Source organism: Xenopus laevis, chromosome 9_10L, assembly GCF_017654675.1.
Source record: "Xenopus laevis strain J_2021 chromosome 9_10L, Xenopus_laevis_v10.1, whole genome shotgun sequence".
NCBI lineage: Eukaryota > Metazoa > Chordata > Amphibia > Anura > Pipidae > Xenopus > Xenopus laevis.
Genome location: NC_054387.1, coordinates 79436944 through 79452638, shown reverse-complemented (window position 1 = coordinate 79452638; position 15695 = coordinate 79436944). Strand labels below are relative to the sequence as shown.

The 15695-nt window shown below is 37.4% G+C and overlaps 1 protein-coding gene across 3 annotated transcripts in view; it reads left to right on the top strand.

The window, feature by feature from the left end:
- LOC108701391 (titin) overlaps positions 1-15695 on the top strand; it is a 234891-nt gene that overhangs the window by 207491 nt on the left and 11705 nt on the right. For all 3 annotated transcript variants that reach the window (XM_041576219.1, XM_041576221.1, XM_041576220.1), the window contains 24 exons: positions 21-317; positions 1065-1352; positions 1467-1766; positions 1850-2152; positions 2264-2569; positions 2659-4425; positions 4507-4800; positions 5115-5402; positions 5601-5900; positions 5985-8051; positions 8163-8465; positions 8812-9117; positions 9493-9780; positions 9922-10221; positions 10330-10635; positions 11056-11361; positions 11456-11737; positions 11838-12431; positions 12527-12814; positions 12909-13208; positions 13742-14044; positions 14264-14566; positions 14677-15261; positions 15390-15695. In XM_041576219.1, coding sequence (XP_041432153.1) covers positions 21-317; positions 1065-1352; positions 1467-1766; positions 1850-2152; positions 2264-2569; positions 2659-4425; positions 4507-4800; positions 5115-5402; positions 5601-5900; positions 5985-8051; positions 8163-8465; positions 8812-9117; positions 9493-9780; positions 9922-10221; positions 10330-10635; positions 11056-11361; positions 11456-11737; positions 11838-12431; positions 12527-12814; positions 12909-13208; positions 13742-14044; positions 14264-14566; positions 14677-15261; positions 15390-15695 — 10980 coding nt within the window. The remainder of the gene's footprint in view (positions 1-20; positions 318-1064; positions 1353-1466; positions 1767-1849; positions 2153-2263; positions 2570-2658; positions 4426-4506; positions 4801-5114; positions 5403-5600; positions 5901-5984; positions 8052-8162; positions 8466-8811; positions 9118-9492; positions 9781-9921; positions 10222-10329; positions 10636-11055; positions 11362-11455; positions 11738-11837; positions 12432-12526; positions 12815-12908; positions 13209-13741; positions 14045-14263; positions 14567-14676; positions 15262-15389) is intronic.

The following is a 15695-nucleotide window of genomic DNA, read 5'->3' as shown; positions in this document are numbered from 1 at the left end:
ATACTTTTCTTTTCCTACAGAACCCCCAAGGAATGTCCATGTCACTGATATTTCAAAGGCTTCAGTTAGCTTGGCCTGGCAGAAACCTGCATATGATGGAGGTAGCAAAATCACTGGATATATTGTGGAAAAACGGGATCTTCCAAATGGCAGGTGGACAAAAGCCAGCTTCACTAATGTTATTGAGACACAGTTCACTGTATCTGGCCTAACCCAAAGCTCCCAATATGAATTCCGTGTTTTTGCTAAAAATGCTGTTGGTTCCATTAGTAACCCATCAGATGTTGCAGGACCTGTCACTTGTGTTGACACTTATGGTAAGTATGTTGTCTTTTAATAAACCCTTTAAAAGGCTAAATAAATGTTAAAAAAAATATATGTGTGTATATATATATATATATATATATATATATATATATATATATTTATTTTATTTTGATCTACAAAAATGTAGGACAATATAATTAAAAATAATACATTTGGCTAATTGCACACATTTTGGTGATAGCCATATTCCAATCAAGTTAATGTAGAGCATGACAGGCCAAAACAGGTATTTTTTGGCAGGCAGGAAAAACACTTCCTGTGCCACTTGCTTATGCATCTAATTCCAGAACACTATTAGTGTGATAGTAACATGTCGCTAACTTTTTTCCAATAGACTGTCGTTACCAAAAGGGGGAGTTTCCACACTATTGCTTTCATTGAATTGAATAGCATTCAAATCAAACAAATATGTAAATTACTAGATTTAAAAATCAGTGTATTATTGTGGCAACTCTGTAATAGAGAAAACACCACTCATTTGTGGTCTTCAGAAACCAAGAGCCATCTAGAGTGTACATTTGTAAGCCTAATTACAATTTTTTATTGTAGCTGCAGGTTGCTTACAAGAAAAAGTATTTTTAATTAAGCAGTGCAAGCTAAATGTCATCTGTGTAAAATGATTGATGCACTAGCAGGAATGGTCATCATATCACCAATTGGTATATGTAAAATTGATAATATAGGTAAAATGCTGCTTTCTCTTCACTATATTGTCTTTTATATTTATATATATATAGGTGCACCTCAAATTGACCTACCACCGGAATATACAGATGTTGTCAAGTTTAAGGCTGGAGCCTCAGTAAAATTAAAAGTCGGTATATCAGGAAAACCATTACCCACAATTGAATGGTTCAAGAACGGAAAGGAAATAGAAACCAGTGCACAAGTGTCAGTTGAAAATACTACTGAGTTTGCTTCTATCCTTATTAAGGATGCTTCCAGAATCAACAGCGGCCATTATGAACTAAGATTAAAGAACGCAATGGGTGCTGCCTCAGCAAGCATCAGAGTACAAATGCTTGGTATGTTTTATATTTAAATAAACTTAGCATTGTTGATAAATAAGCAATACATGTGATATTACGTTGATGTTCATTGTTATAAAATCTCACATTATTTTTTTTCTATTTCAATAGACAAACCTGGACCACCAGCAGGTCTGATACAGTTTAAAACAGTCACTGCTGAAAAGGTCACTTTCAGTTGGGAGCCGCCAGTTGATGATGGAGGTGCAGTTGTCACCCATTACATTGTGGAAAAACGTGAAACAAGTAGAATAGTGTGGTCTTTGGTGTCAGAAAAGCATGAAGAGAGTCTTATAACTATTACCAAATTAATTAAAGGAAATGAATACATATTCCGTGTCAGAGGAGTAAACAAATATGGAATTGGAGATCCTTTGGAGTCAGAGCCAGTAATAGCAAAAAATGCCTTTGGTAAGCTTAAAAACCTCTAGCTTAAATCATATCCATTTTACTTTTTGTCTATATGTTAATTTTTAACTTTTTTTTTTTTAAAGTAACACCTGGACAACCCAGTGTTCCCGAGGTTGCAATGATAACGAAGAATACAATGAGTGTCACTTGGAATAGACCAACTGTTGATGGAGGCAGTGACATAAGTGGATATTACCTTGAGAAACGTGATAAGAAGAGCCTACGATGGTTTAAGGTTATTAAGGAATCTATCCGTGATACAAGGCAAAAAGTAATAGGGCTCACTGAAGGAAGTGAATACCAGTACAGAGTCTGTGCTATTAATTCCGCCGGCCAAGGTCCATTCTCTGATGCATCCGACTACTACAAAGCTGCAGATCCAATAGGTAATACATACAATATTTTCCTTTATATATAGTTTTGGTGTTTATATATGTTTTGATGATTTATAAATGTTTTCACATTTCTAACTTTATATATAAACCTTATTTCTGCAGATAAGCCTGGACAACCAACCAAACTCAAGATAGTCGATAGCACAAAATCATCAATAACCCTTAACTGGACAAAGCCTGTCTATGATGGAGGAAGTTCTATTACAAGTTATGTAGTGGAAACCAGGGAAGAAGGTGTAGAAGAATGGACTGTAGTTAGTACTAAAGGAGAAGTGAGAACAACTGAATTTGTTGTTTCTCTGCTTAAAACTGGTGTGAACTACTTCTTCCGTGTGTCTGCTGTTAACAGTGCTGGTAAAGGAGAACCAATTGAGATGACAGAGCCTGCACAAGCTAAAGACATACTTGGTAATCATTAAATATTGTATAGATGAGTTTAAGTTTTGCATCGCAATTATTGCTTTTTTTAACTGTATTATTTTGTCTTGTTTTTACAGAGGAACCAGAGATTGATCTTGATGTTGCTCTCAGAACCTCTATAGTAGCCAAGGCAGGTGAAGATGTGCAAATAATGATTCCATTCAAAGGAAGACCAGCACCAAGTGTAACATGGAGAAAGGGAGAGAAAAATATTAGCAATGACCCAAGATACAGTATACAAAATACAGAATCCTCAACATTAGTTGATATTCCCCAAGTTACCCGTAACGACACTGGGAAGTATGTGCTCACAATAGAAAATGGTGTAGGTCAACAAAAATCAACATTTGTTACTGTCAAGGTTCTTGATACACCATCTGAATGCCAGAAATTGCAAATGAAGAATATTTCACGGGGTACTGTGACATTAGTATGGGAACCTCCTCTCATTAATGGTGGAGCTGAAGTGACCAACTATGTTATTGAAAAGCGTGATGCTACCAAGAGAGCCTGGGCGGCTGTTACAACTAAATGTTCTAATACATCATTTAAGATCACCGGTTTGTCAGAGAAGACTGCATACTTTTTCCGAGTTGTTGCAGAAAATGAAAATGGACTTGGAGAACCCTCTGAAACAGCAGAGCCTGTGAAAGCATCTGAAGTTCCTGGACCCATAAGAGATCTATTAATGAAAGATTCTACAAAAACATCAGTTACACTTTCTTGGAGCAAATCAGACTATGATGGTGGCAGTATTGTCAGTGAATATGTGATTGAAAGCAAACTGAAAGATATGCAAGAATGGTCTCATGCTGGTGTCAGTAAGATTTGTGAATACGAAGTCACAAAACTTAAGGAACTTTCAGTTATGGATTTCAGAGTTGCAGCGAAAAACGAAAAAGGTTTAAGTGACTGGGTAACCATTGGACCCATTACAGTTAAAGATCATGTAATCACACCAGAAGCCGACATTTCTGAAATAATCGGAGGCCAAATCACTGTGCGCATTGGGCACAATGTGCACATAGAACTACCTTACAAAGGTAAACCTAGACCAACTATTTCTTGGTTCAAGGATAATATTCCTCTTAAAGAAAGTGAACAAGTAAGATTTAAGAAAACTGAATCAAAATTAAGTCTAAATATCAAGAATGTCAAAAAGGAAAATGGTGGCAAGTATACATTGATTCTTGATAATTCAGTTTCTCGTAAGTCCTATGCAATAACTGTCATAACTCTTGGTCCTCCATCTAAACCAAAGGGTCCAGTTAGATTTGATGAAATCAAGGCTGATAGCATTATTATGTCTTGGGATGCTCCAGAAGATAATGGAGGAGGAGAAATTACTTCCTATAGCATAGAGAAGCGTGAAACTTCCCAAACTAACTGGAAGATGGTATGCTCCAGTGTTGCCAGAACTACTTTCAAGGTTTCAAATCTTGTCAAAGGAATCGAATACCAATTTAGGGTTAAGGCTGAAAACAGATATGGAGTGAGCCCACCTTTAAATTCTGTAGATGTCATTGCTAAACACCAGTTTAGACCACCAGGCCCACCGGGGAAGCCAGTTGTTTATAATGTTACTTCTGATGGAATGACAATTTCATGGGATGCACCAATATATGATGGAGGATCTGAAGTCACAGGATTCCATGTTGAAAAGAAAGAAAGAAACAGCATACTGTGGCAGCGTGTTAACACCTCACCAATTTCTAATCGGGAATACAGAATAACAGGGTTAATAGAGGGATTGGACTACCAGTTCCGTGCACTTGCTGAAAATAGTGCTGGCCTTAGCCCTGTGAGTGAACCCAGCAAATTCACACTTGCTGCTAATCCAATTGGTAAGTTTTGTTACAATAAACCAATTTTCTTCTATTTAGATTAATAAAAATTAATGCAAATACTTTTACACTGTGTTTTAGATCCCCCTGGCACTCCTGATTACATTGATGTCACAAGGGAAACTGTCACACTTAAATGGAACCCTCCTCTGCGCGACGGTGGCAGCAAAATTGTGGCTTACTGCATTGAAAAACGTCAAGGAAAGGATCGCTGGCTTAGATGCAACTTTACAGATGTTTCTGAATGCCAGTATACAGTTACTGGACTTAGCTCTGGTGATCGCTATGAATTTAGAATAATTGCAAGAAATGCTGTTGGAACAATCAGTCCACCTTCCCAGTCTTCTGGATATATTCTGACCAGAGATGAAAGCAGTGAGTATTCTATCTATAAATAAACAATAAGCAAACAATTATTTACTTAACAATATGTGTCTGAAACATTTTTAAAGTCCAGAAAATGCTTTTTGTTTTGTTTATACCTATAACAAACTGCTCAAACTGATTTGCAATTTGCTGATTAAATAGTGTCTAAAGTAACTAGCAAATATTTCTGTTATCTGTATTTAATTTTGAAGAAATGCAGGTGAAGTATAAAAACCTGTATTCTAGGAGTTACAATATATAACAGAGATCCCAGAAAAAAATATATTTTCCTACACTTATTTTTACATATTTATTTTTTCCAGTTTTTCCATCTATTGAGTTTGGACCTGAACACTTTGAAGGTCTTACGGTCAAGGCTGGAGAGAGCATAAGGGTTAAAGCATTGATTAAAGGACGCCCAGTACCTCAAGTGATTTGGCTCAAAGATGGGCAAGAAATTGACAAGAAGATGAACATTGAAGTCAGTGGTGGAATTGGTTACAGCAGTATCTTTGTTAGAGATGCCACTCGTGACCATCGTGGTGTATATAGTGTGGAAGCAAAGAATTCTTCTGGCACCAAAAAAGCAGATATGACAATAAGAGTGCAAGGTAAGAAAATGACAATCTTTATAAGTGCTGTTTTGCCAAAGATCCTAATAAAATGCATCAATTCCATTTATATTTTACATACTTACAAATGAAAGCATTTAGAGCATATCTCTAGCCATTGTATGTTGGGCCCTTGATGGAAAGACATAGGTATAACTTTATCCCTCTTAGTAAGTTCTTTTTTTGTTTATTTTCCAGCTACACCTGGACAAGTTGGTGGACCTATAAGATTTAGCAACATCAGTGGAGAAAAGTTAACATTATGGTGGGAGCCTCCTGCTAATGATGGTTGTGCTGCCATAACTCATTATGTTATTGAAAAGAGAGAGACAAGCAGATTATCATGGGCGCTGGTTGATGACAAATGTGAAGCCTGTTCATACACTGTTGGCAAACTTATTAAAGGCAATGAATACCAGTTCCGCATTTCTGCAGCAAATAAGTTTGGTGCTGGCAAACCTCTGGATTCGGAAGCAGTTTTTGCACAAATACAATACAGTAAGTACAAGTTCTGGTGTTTTAAAATGCTAAAATTATACATTTAAAAGGTATAAGTACTAATTTCTCTGTTATGTTTTACAGCTGTTCCAGATGCACCTGGTGTACCAGATTCTACCCATGTATTTGGAGATAGCATTACCCTCACATGGGCAAGGCCAAAATCTGATGGTGGAAATGAAATAAGGCATTACATTCTGGAAAGACGAGAGAAAAAGAGTCTGCGCTGGGTAAAAGTATCAAGCAAAAAACCAATTACAGAGACAAGATTCAGAGTAACTGGTCTGATTGAAGGAAATGAGTATGAATTCCGTGTAATGGCTGAAAATGCAGGTGGTGTTGGAGAGGCTAGTGGAATATCAAGACTTATAAAATGTAAAGAGCCGGTGAACCCTCCAAGTGCACCAAGCATTGTTAAAGTAACAGATACAACTAAAACATCTGTGTCTTTAGAATGGACAAAACCTGCTTTTGACGGTGGCATGGAGATAATCGGATATGTTATTGATATGTGCAAAGCCGATCTTGGTGAATGGCACAAAGTAAATGCAGAAGTTGTTGTCGCTACTAAGTATACTGTTGTTGATCTTGAAGCTGGACAAGAATACAAGTTTAGAGTTTCTGCAGTCAATGGTGCTGGTAAAGGAGACAGCTGTGAAGTGCCAGCCACAATAGAAACTGCAGACAGACTGACTTCTCCTGAAATTGATATTGATGCCAACTTCAAGCAAACTCACATTGTTAGAGCTGGCGCAAGCATACGTCTGTTCATTGCTTTCAAGGGAAAACCTACTCCCACAGCAACCTGGACCAAACCAGATTCTGACCTTAGCCTGAGAGCTGATATTCATACAACAGACTCTTTCAGTACTTTAACTGTGGAGGATTGTAACAGGTATGATTCTGGCAAATACACTCTTACTGTAGAAAACAATAGTGGCAGCAAGTCCATAACATTCACTGTAAAAATCCTGGATTCTCCTGGTCCACCAGGCCCAATTACTTTCAAGGATGTAACTAGAGGATCTATAACCTTGCTGTGGGATGCACCACTTCATGATGGAGGTGCACGTATACACCATTATGTAGTGGAGAGACGGGAAGCAAGCCGGCGCAGCTGGCAAGTTGTCAGTGAAAAATGCACTCGACAGATCATTAAGGTATCAGATCTTGGAGAAGGTTTGCCATATTTCTTCAGAGTTTCAGCAGAAAATGAATATGGTGCAGGTGAACCATACGAAACTGTAGAACCTATTGTAGCCACTGAAGAGCCAGCACCACCAAAGAGACTAGATATCATTGATACAAGCAAGACATCAGTATCATTGGCTTGGCTTAAGCCTGACCATGACGGTGGAAGTCGCATCTCTTCCTATCTTATTGAAATGAAACAAAAAGGATCAGATCACTGGATTGAAGCTGGTCAAACAAAACTTCTGACTCTGACAATTAATAACCTTACTGAAAATACAGAATATGAATTCCGTGTCCGTGCAAAGAATGATGCTGGTTATAGTGAACCAAGAGAAGCATTCTCATCTGTAATTATCAAAGAGCCTCAAATTGAGCCAACTGCAGATTTAAGTGGTATTACTAGACAACACATCACCTGTAAAGCTGGAAGCAATTTCATAATTGATATACCCATCAGTGGCCGACCAGTGCCAAAGGTAACATGGAAACTGGAAGAGATGAGACTCAAGGAAACAGACAGAGTTAGCATTAAGACCACAAAAGAAAGAACAACTCTAACCGTTAAAGACAGCATGAGAGGTGACTCTGGAAGATATTATCTGACCCTTGAGAACACTGCCGGTGTGAAGACATTTACTGTTACAGTAACAGTGATTGGAAGACCAGGGTCAGTCACAGGACCCATAGAAGTTTCTTCTGTATCTGCTGAGTCATGTGTATTGACATGGGCAGAACCTGAAGATGATGGAGGAACTGATATCACCAACTACATTGTTGAAAGACGTGAATCTGGTACAACTGCTTGGCAGCTTGTCAATTCCAGTGTGAAACGTACACAAATTAAGGTTACTCACCTTGTAAAATACATGGAATACACCTTCCGTGTCAGTGCTGAAAACAGATTTGGTGTCAGTAAACCTCTTGAATCTTCACCTATTGTTGCTGAACATCCATTTGGTAAGGAATTTTTTGTTTGTATGATTTCCTATATTTTGTTAACATCACAAATAATTTGAATTTAATCAACTATACAGTACATCTCCATTAATATTATATTGTTTCTTTTAGTGCCACCAAGTCCACCAACAAGACCAGAAGTATATTCTGTTACTAGCAATGCCATGGGCATCCGCTGGGAAGAGCCATACCATGATGGTGGCAGCAAAGTTACAGGATACTGGATAGAAAGGAAAGAAAGAAACACTATATTATGGGTGAAAGACAACAAACTTCCATGTTTTGAGTGCAATTATAAGGTCACAGGATTAGTAGAAGGCCTTGAGTACCAGTTCAGAGTTTATGCTCTTAATGCAGCAGGTGTGAGCAAAGCAAGTGAAGCTTCAAGACCTGTAATGTCTCAGAACCCAGTTGGTAAGTATATATGCAAACTAATTCAAATATCACATTGTCTTTAGCATTTAGAGATAAAGAATTAAAAGAAAAGGCAACATTACTATAATAAAAAATTATTTAATGCCTTAAAATACTGATTTTCATTCCTGACCAGATTGTTAAAATAATGGCATGCCTTTACACTTTGCATGTATGTAAGCAGGTCTAAGAATACATATAAAGCATATCGATAATTATCTTAACAAATGCAATTATCAGTTACAGTACCTGATATACTGAATAGAAGGCTACAGATGATTCAAGACAAAAGTGATGCATACAATTGTTTAGATTTAATTAACACCATATATTTGCTGTTGTTTAGATCCTCCAGGAAAACTAGAAGTTACAGATGTTACAAGATCCTCTGTGTCACTTAGCTGGTCTACTCCACTGTATGATGGAGGCAGCAAGATTGTTGGATACATTGTGGAACGCAAACCATTTAATGAGACTGGAGATGGCCGCTGGCTTAAATGCAACTATACTACTGTTTCAGAAAACTTCTTCACTGTTACAGCTCTTAGTGAGGGAGAGGCTTATGAGTTCCGAGTACTTGCCAAAAACGCTTCTGGTGTCATCAGTGCACCATCACAATCTACTGGTGCCGTAACTTGTAAAGATGAATACTGTAAGTAGTCTCCGATGTATATTATACCTCATCCTGTGATATATCCATTGTAACATGTATGATAATAGATCCTAATACTTGAGAGATAGTCATTTCCTACAAAAGGGATCAATGCCCCTAAATACACCAAAGGGCCCTATGCAGTACTAGAGGAATACACAATAGTGAATATTTGTAAATGTTTTTTTTTATTGATTATGCCAGCAAAAGTAGTTCTATTCATTTGTGAGGAAAAACTAAATCTGCATTGAGTAATTTGTTACTTTTTAAAAGTGCAAACTATTATATAAGCTAATATAAGAATTTTAAACCACCTGCTTTAACTGATACTTCTCTAAAGATTTAAGTCTAAATGTGTGTTTGTTTTTACCCTAGCACCACCCAAAGCTGAACTGGACAGCAGACTGCAAGGCGATGTAACAATAAGAGCTGGATCTGATCTTGTCCTGGATGCCTCCATTGGTGGTAAACCAGAACCAAAAGTTTTCTGGTCTAAGGGTGATAAAGAACTGGAATTATGTGAAAAGATTTCTCTTCAGTATACCAACAAACGGGCAGTAGCAATAGTTAAATTCTGTGACAGAAGTGATACAGGAAAATACACTTTAACTGTCAAGAATGCCAGTGGAACAAAAACAGCTTCAGTGCTTGTCAAAGTACTTGGTAAGTGTGTTATTCATTATTCATATTATTTAATGGTATATTTACATAAGATCAGGGATATACAATACTGACAAGTCCCATCCATCTTTCTGTAAAATCAGTGATATAAAATACTGACAAGTCCCATCTTTTGCATTGTAGATTCACCTGGCCCTTGTGCTGACAAAATTACAATTAGCAGAATAACAGATGAGAAGTGTACTCTATCATGGAAACCACCTCAAGAAGATGGAGGTTCAGCTATCAGCCACTACATTGTTGAGAGACGTGAAACCAGTAGACTCAATTGGGTTATTGTTGAACCTGAGTGCCAGACACTTTCATGTAATGTGACAAGACTAATCAAAAACAACGAGTACATTTTCCGTTTGAGGGCAGTCAATAAATATGGCCCTGGTGTACCTCTCGAGACAGAGGCTATAATTGCAAGAAATTCATTCAGTAAGTATACATTTTTCATTCTTTGCACGTTGGTGTTTACAGCCTCCAGAAAATTAATCTATGTACATGTACATCAGTTTCTGAAATCCTGTTCTTCATTTCTTACAGCTATCCCATCACCACCTGGTGAACCTGAAGTTATTGGTGTGAGCAAAGACCATGTTATTATTCAGTGGCTTAAACCTGAATCAGATGGTGGTAGTGAAATCAGTACTTATATTGTTGATAAACGCGAGAAGAAGAGTGTGAGGTGGACAAGAGTAAACAAGGACTATACTATTTATGATACACGACTTAAAATCACAGGCTTACTGGAAGGAAGTGAATACCAGTTCCGTGTCAGTGCAGTCAATGCAGCTGGAAACAGTGAACCAAGTGATTCATCACCTTATGTCCTCTGCAAAGAACCTACCTGTAAGTGTCTACTGCATTCTGGTATGGATCATTTTAGGCATGTTTCACTGGAATGTGACCACCTATTGCATGATTTTTCTGTTCATTATTTCTCTGTGCAACATAATTTAAAGTAGGTGGGGAGTATATCTATCATTATTATTGTATTATATACACATATTTATAAAGCATTAACATATTCCACAGTGATGTACAATGCATAGGTTTATACACGAAACATAAAAAACTAATACCTCATACAAGAAGTACAGAGGGTCCTGCCCAAGAGACCTTACAATATATCTATTAAAGCACTAGAGTGAATAAAAATGTTATTGTATTTTTATACCAAAACTTTAATATGAAGTGGAATATGGTATATGAATGTTACTGATGAAATACAAAAATAGTGATCTCTTGCTGTTTTAATTCTTTTCTTAGATACACCAGCTGCACCTTCTACTCCACGAGTAGAGGATACTACCAAGACCAGTATAAGTTTGGCATGGTCAAAGCCATTGTACGATGGAGGTGCTGACATTGTGGGCTATGTCCTAGAAATGCGAGAAGATGGAACAGAACAGTGGTACAGACCACACACAACTGCTACTCTTAGAAACCCAGAGTTTACTGTGACAGGTCTGAAAGCAAACCACAAATACATCTTCAGAGTTGCAACTGTTAATGCTAATGGCATGAGTGACTTCAGCGAAGCATCTGGTATAATTGAGCCAGTTGAACGAATAGGTACTTTGGTGATATCTTTCTTTTCTCTGTTTAATTTATAGCAGTACTTTTAACAGTCTACTGACCTTACATTTTTCTGTTATCACATAAACAGAAGTCCCTGATCTTGAACTTGCTGATGATCTCAAGAAGATTGTTACCGTTAGAGCAGGTGGCTCTCTACGTCTTATGGTTTCTGTTTCTGGAAGACCTTCTCCAGTAATAACATGGAGGAAGGAAGGTGTTGACCTTGCAAGCCGTGCCATGATTGATATTACTGATAGCTACACCTTACTTGTAGTTGAAAAGGTTAACAGATATGATGCAGGAAAATACATCATTGAGGCAGTTAATCAATCAGGCAAGAAGTCTGCAACAGTTGTTGTCAAAGTTTATGGTAAGAAAAACTTAAATGTGCATGTATACTGCCTATTAACTACTACAATGTTTCAAATAACTGAACTATTGAACACTAAACATATGTATTTGATTTCCAGATTCACCAGGCCCATGTGGTGTTGTGAAAGTCAAAGAGGTATCCAGAGATTCAGCTACAATTACTTGGGATGTACCCATTCTAGATGGTGGAGCACCAGTTAATAATTATATCATTGAGAGACGTGAAGCAGCTATGAGAGCATTTAAGACAGTCACTACAAAGTGTAATAAAACCATTTATAGAATAACTGGACTCACAGAAGGATTAATGTACTACTTCAGAATACTTCCAGAGAACATTTATGGAATTGGTGAACCATGTGAAACTTCAGATGCTGTTTTGGTTTCTGAAGTGCCAATGGTGCCACAGAAACTTGAGGTTACTGATGTTACTAAATCAACAGTGTCTCTTGCTTGGGAGAAACCACTTCATGATGGTGGCAGCAGATTAACAGGCTATGTGATTGAAGCATGTAGAGCTGGTACCGATAAATGGATGAAAGTTTCTTCTCTGAAACCAGGTGTACTTGACTATACTATAACTTCACTGAATGAAGGAGAACAGTATTTGTTCAGAGTTAGAGCACAAAACCAGAAAGGAATATCTGAACCTCGTGAAATTTTAACAGCAATAACTGTCCAAGATCAGAAAGGTATGCAGACAAGTTAAATATTTATGTTTCCTTACTCTGTGTATGGCTATGATTTCTTGCAGACAACTTACAGTGATATACTTCTCTCTGTTTAGTTCTTCCTTCAATTGATCTTGCTGGAATACCACAGAAAACTGTTCATGTACCAACTGGAAGACCAATTGAGCTGGCTATACCAATACATGGCCGTCCACCTCCAGCTGTTTCCTGGTCCTTTGCTGGATCTAAGATAAAAGAAGTAGATCGAGTCAAAATTGAAACTGTAAATAAAGTAGCCAAACTAACTATTCGTGAAACTACTATTAATGACACTGGAGATTACACTCTTGAAGTTAAAAATGCAACAGGAACAGTTACTGAAGTAATAAAAGTTGTTATTCTTGGTGAGTATTTTGTACATCACTCTAAAAGCATTTATATGACTAAATATCAATAATAATCTAACATTAAACTCTGTATTATTATTTCTCACAATAGACAAACCTGGACCACCTACTGGACCAATTATAATTGATGAAGTTGAGGCCTCAAGTGTATCAATATCTTGGGAAGCGCCATTAATGGATGGTGGAGCTACAATCAGTGGCTACGTAGTGGAACAAAGAGATGCTCATCGTCCTGGCTGGCTACCAGTTTCTGAGTCTGTTACAAGAACAATGTACAAATTTACTAGACTCACTGAAGGTACTGAATATGTATTCAGAGTTGCAGCCACAAATCGTTTTGGAATTGGTTCCTACTTGCAGTCTGAAGTTGTAGAGTGCAAGAGCAAAATAAGTAAGTCTGATTTTTTTATTGTAAATGTAACACTATTAATAATATTCTGTATTCAAAAACAGATTTATGTGATACCTCCCTGTGGCCACCCTGTGCTTTATTTTGTAAATTTATCCCAAGATAGTATGGGGACCCATGGTGCTAATTTCCATCCTACCTGCATAAATAACCACCATCCCTTTCAAACACTTGTCTAGCACATGTTTATATTACACAACTGGAATTTAAAAAAAAAAGAAACTTTTTTTTTAACAGCCTGCTCCACGTCCCAAGATTATGGCACCCTAGGCAATTTACCCAAATCCAGGCCTGTCTATATCAGAAACTTTGAAAAATATTTATAAAAAGAAAGGCAATAGTTAAATGCTTGGTAGTAGGAACAAAAGTGGTAAGAAAGGCAGTCTTTAACAGAAAACAGTTTTATGAGAAATATGAGAAAATTATGAGAAACCAGCATGTCTCTTTTTTTTTTCTTTTTGGCCACTTAACGAATATATAATTGCTTATTAACGTGTAAAAATTTCTCTCTGCAGGCATTCCTGGACCTCCAGAAACTCCTCAAGTCTTTGATGTCTCCCGTGATGGCATGACTATAACTTGGAATCCACCAGGTGAGGATGGAGGATCACAGGTCACTGGCTACATTGTAGAGCGCAAGGAAGTTAGAGCGGACCGATGGGTTCGTGCCAACAAAGTTCCAGTCACAATGACACGTTATCGTTCCACTGGACTTATTGAAGGATTAGAATATGAACATCGTGTCACAGCTATAAATGCAAGAGGAATTGGAAAACCAAGTCGTTCTTCTAAACCTGCAGTTGCTATGGATCCGATAGGTAAACAATTTTAAGCCTATGAAATATTTATTAAGAAGCTATATGTAATATTTGGTAAACATTTAGTTTATGATTGCGATTTTAATGGCTTTAAATTGTTCTTTACTAACATTACTTGATAACTACGTTATGTACAGCGACAGCAATATAGATTTAAAATGAACTCAATTCTGGGTACATGTAAATTCATACATAATAATGCATATCTCATTTTTGCAGCTCCTCCTGCAAAACCTCAGAATCCAAGAGTCACAGATACTTCAAGAACATCTGTTTCTTTGGCATGGAGTCCACCAGAAGAAGAGGGAGGATCTAAAGTTACAGGGTACTTAATTGAAATGCAAAAGGTTGATCAATATGAATGGACCAAGTGCAATACCACCCCAACCAAGATCTGTGAATATACCCTTACACACCTACCACAAGGAGCAGAATACAGGTTCCGTGTGATGGCTTGCAATGCAGGTGGACCTGGAGAACCAGCTGATGTCCCAGGAACAGTCAGAATTACTGAAATGCTTGGTGAGTCATCGGAACTCAAATGCAATTTCATTAGAAAGTTTGTAAACTAGATGTGACATTTTTATATTTCTTTTAGAGTACTTTAAATATATATCTTTATATTTTTTCAGAATATCCTGATTATGAATTAAATGAAAAGTATCAGGATGGTCTTACGGTACGGCAAGGTGGAGCAGTCAGGATCTCTATTCCAATAAAGGGCAAACCAATCCCCATATGTAAATGGACCAAAGAAGGTCGCGATGTAAGCAAGAGAGCTATGATTGCAACATCTGAGACACATACCGAGCTTGTAATTAGAGAAGCTTTTAGAGAAGATACTGGCACTTATGATCTAATGCTTGAAAACAAATGTGGCAAAAAGGCAGTTTACATCAAGGTCAAAGTAATTGGAAGTCCAGATACTCCAGAAGGACCATTAGAATATGATGACATCCAGGCACGCTCTGTAAGAATAAGCTGGAGAGCTCCTGCTGATGATGGTGGTTCGGATATACTTGGCTACATTGTGGAAAGAAGAGAAGTACCAAAGACTGCTTGGTACACAGTTGACTCAAGAGTGAAGGGAACATCACTTGTGGTTAAAGGCCTCAAAGAAAATGTGGAGTACCACTTCCGTGTTTCTAGTGAAAACCAGTTTGGTGTCAGTCGACCATTAAAATCTGAAGAGCCAGCAATACCAAAGACACAACTGAGTATGTATACTTTAAACCCTTATTAATTTACTTATTTTTGTTATACAATGTATTGCAATCATAAAGAAATCAAAGAATCATTTTGGCAAAATAAAAGAATTCCTTTGAATTCTGCTAATTCTTTTCAGATGTTCCAGAACCACCAAGCTACCCACCAGAAATAGTAGACATCACAAAGAGCACTGTCAGTTTATCTTGGTCTCGACCCAGAGATGATGGTGGTTCTCGTGTCACAGGATACTACATTGACCGTAAAGAGTCTACTACAGACAAATGGGTTAGACACAACAAGACCCAAATTACTACTACAATGTATACAGTCACCGGACTTGTGCCTGATGCTGAATATCAGTTCTGTATCATTGCACAAAATGATATTGGTTTAAGCGAGCCAAGTCCAGCATCCGACCCAATTATTTGCAAAGATCCATTTG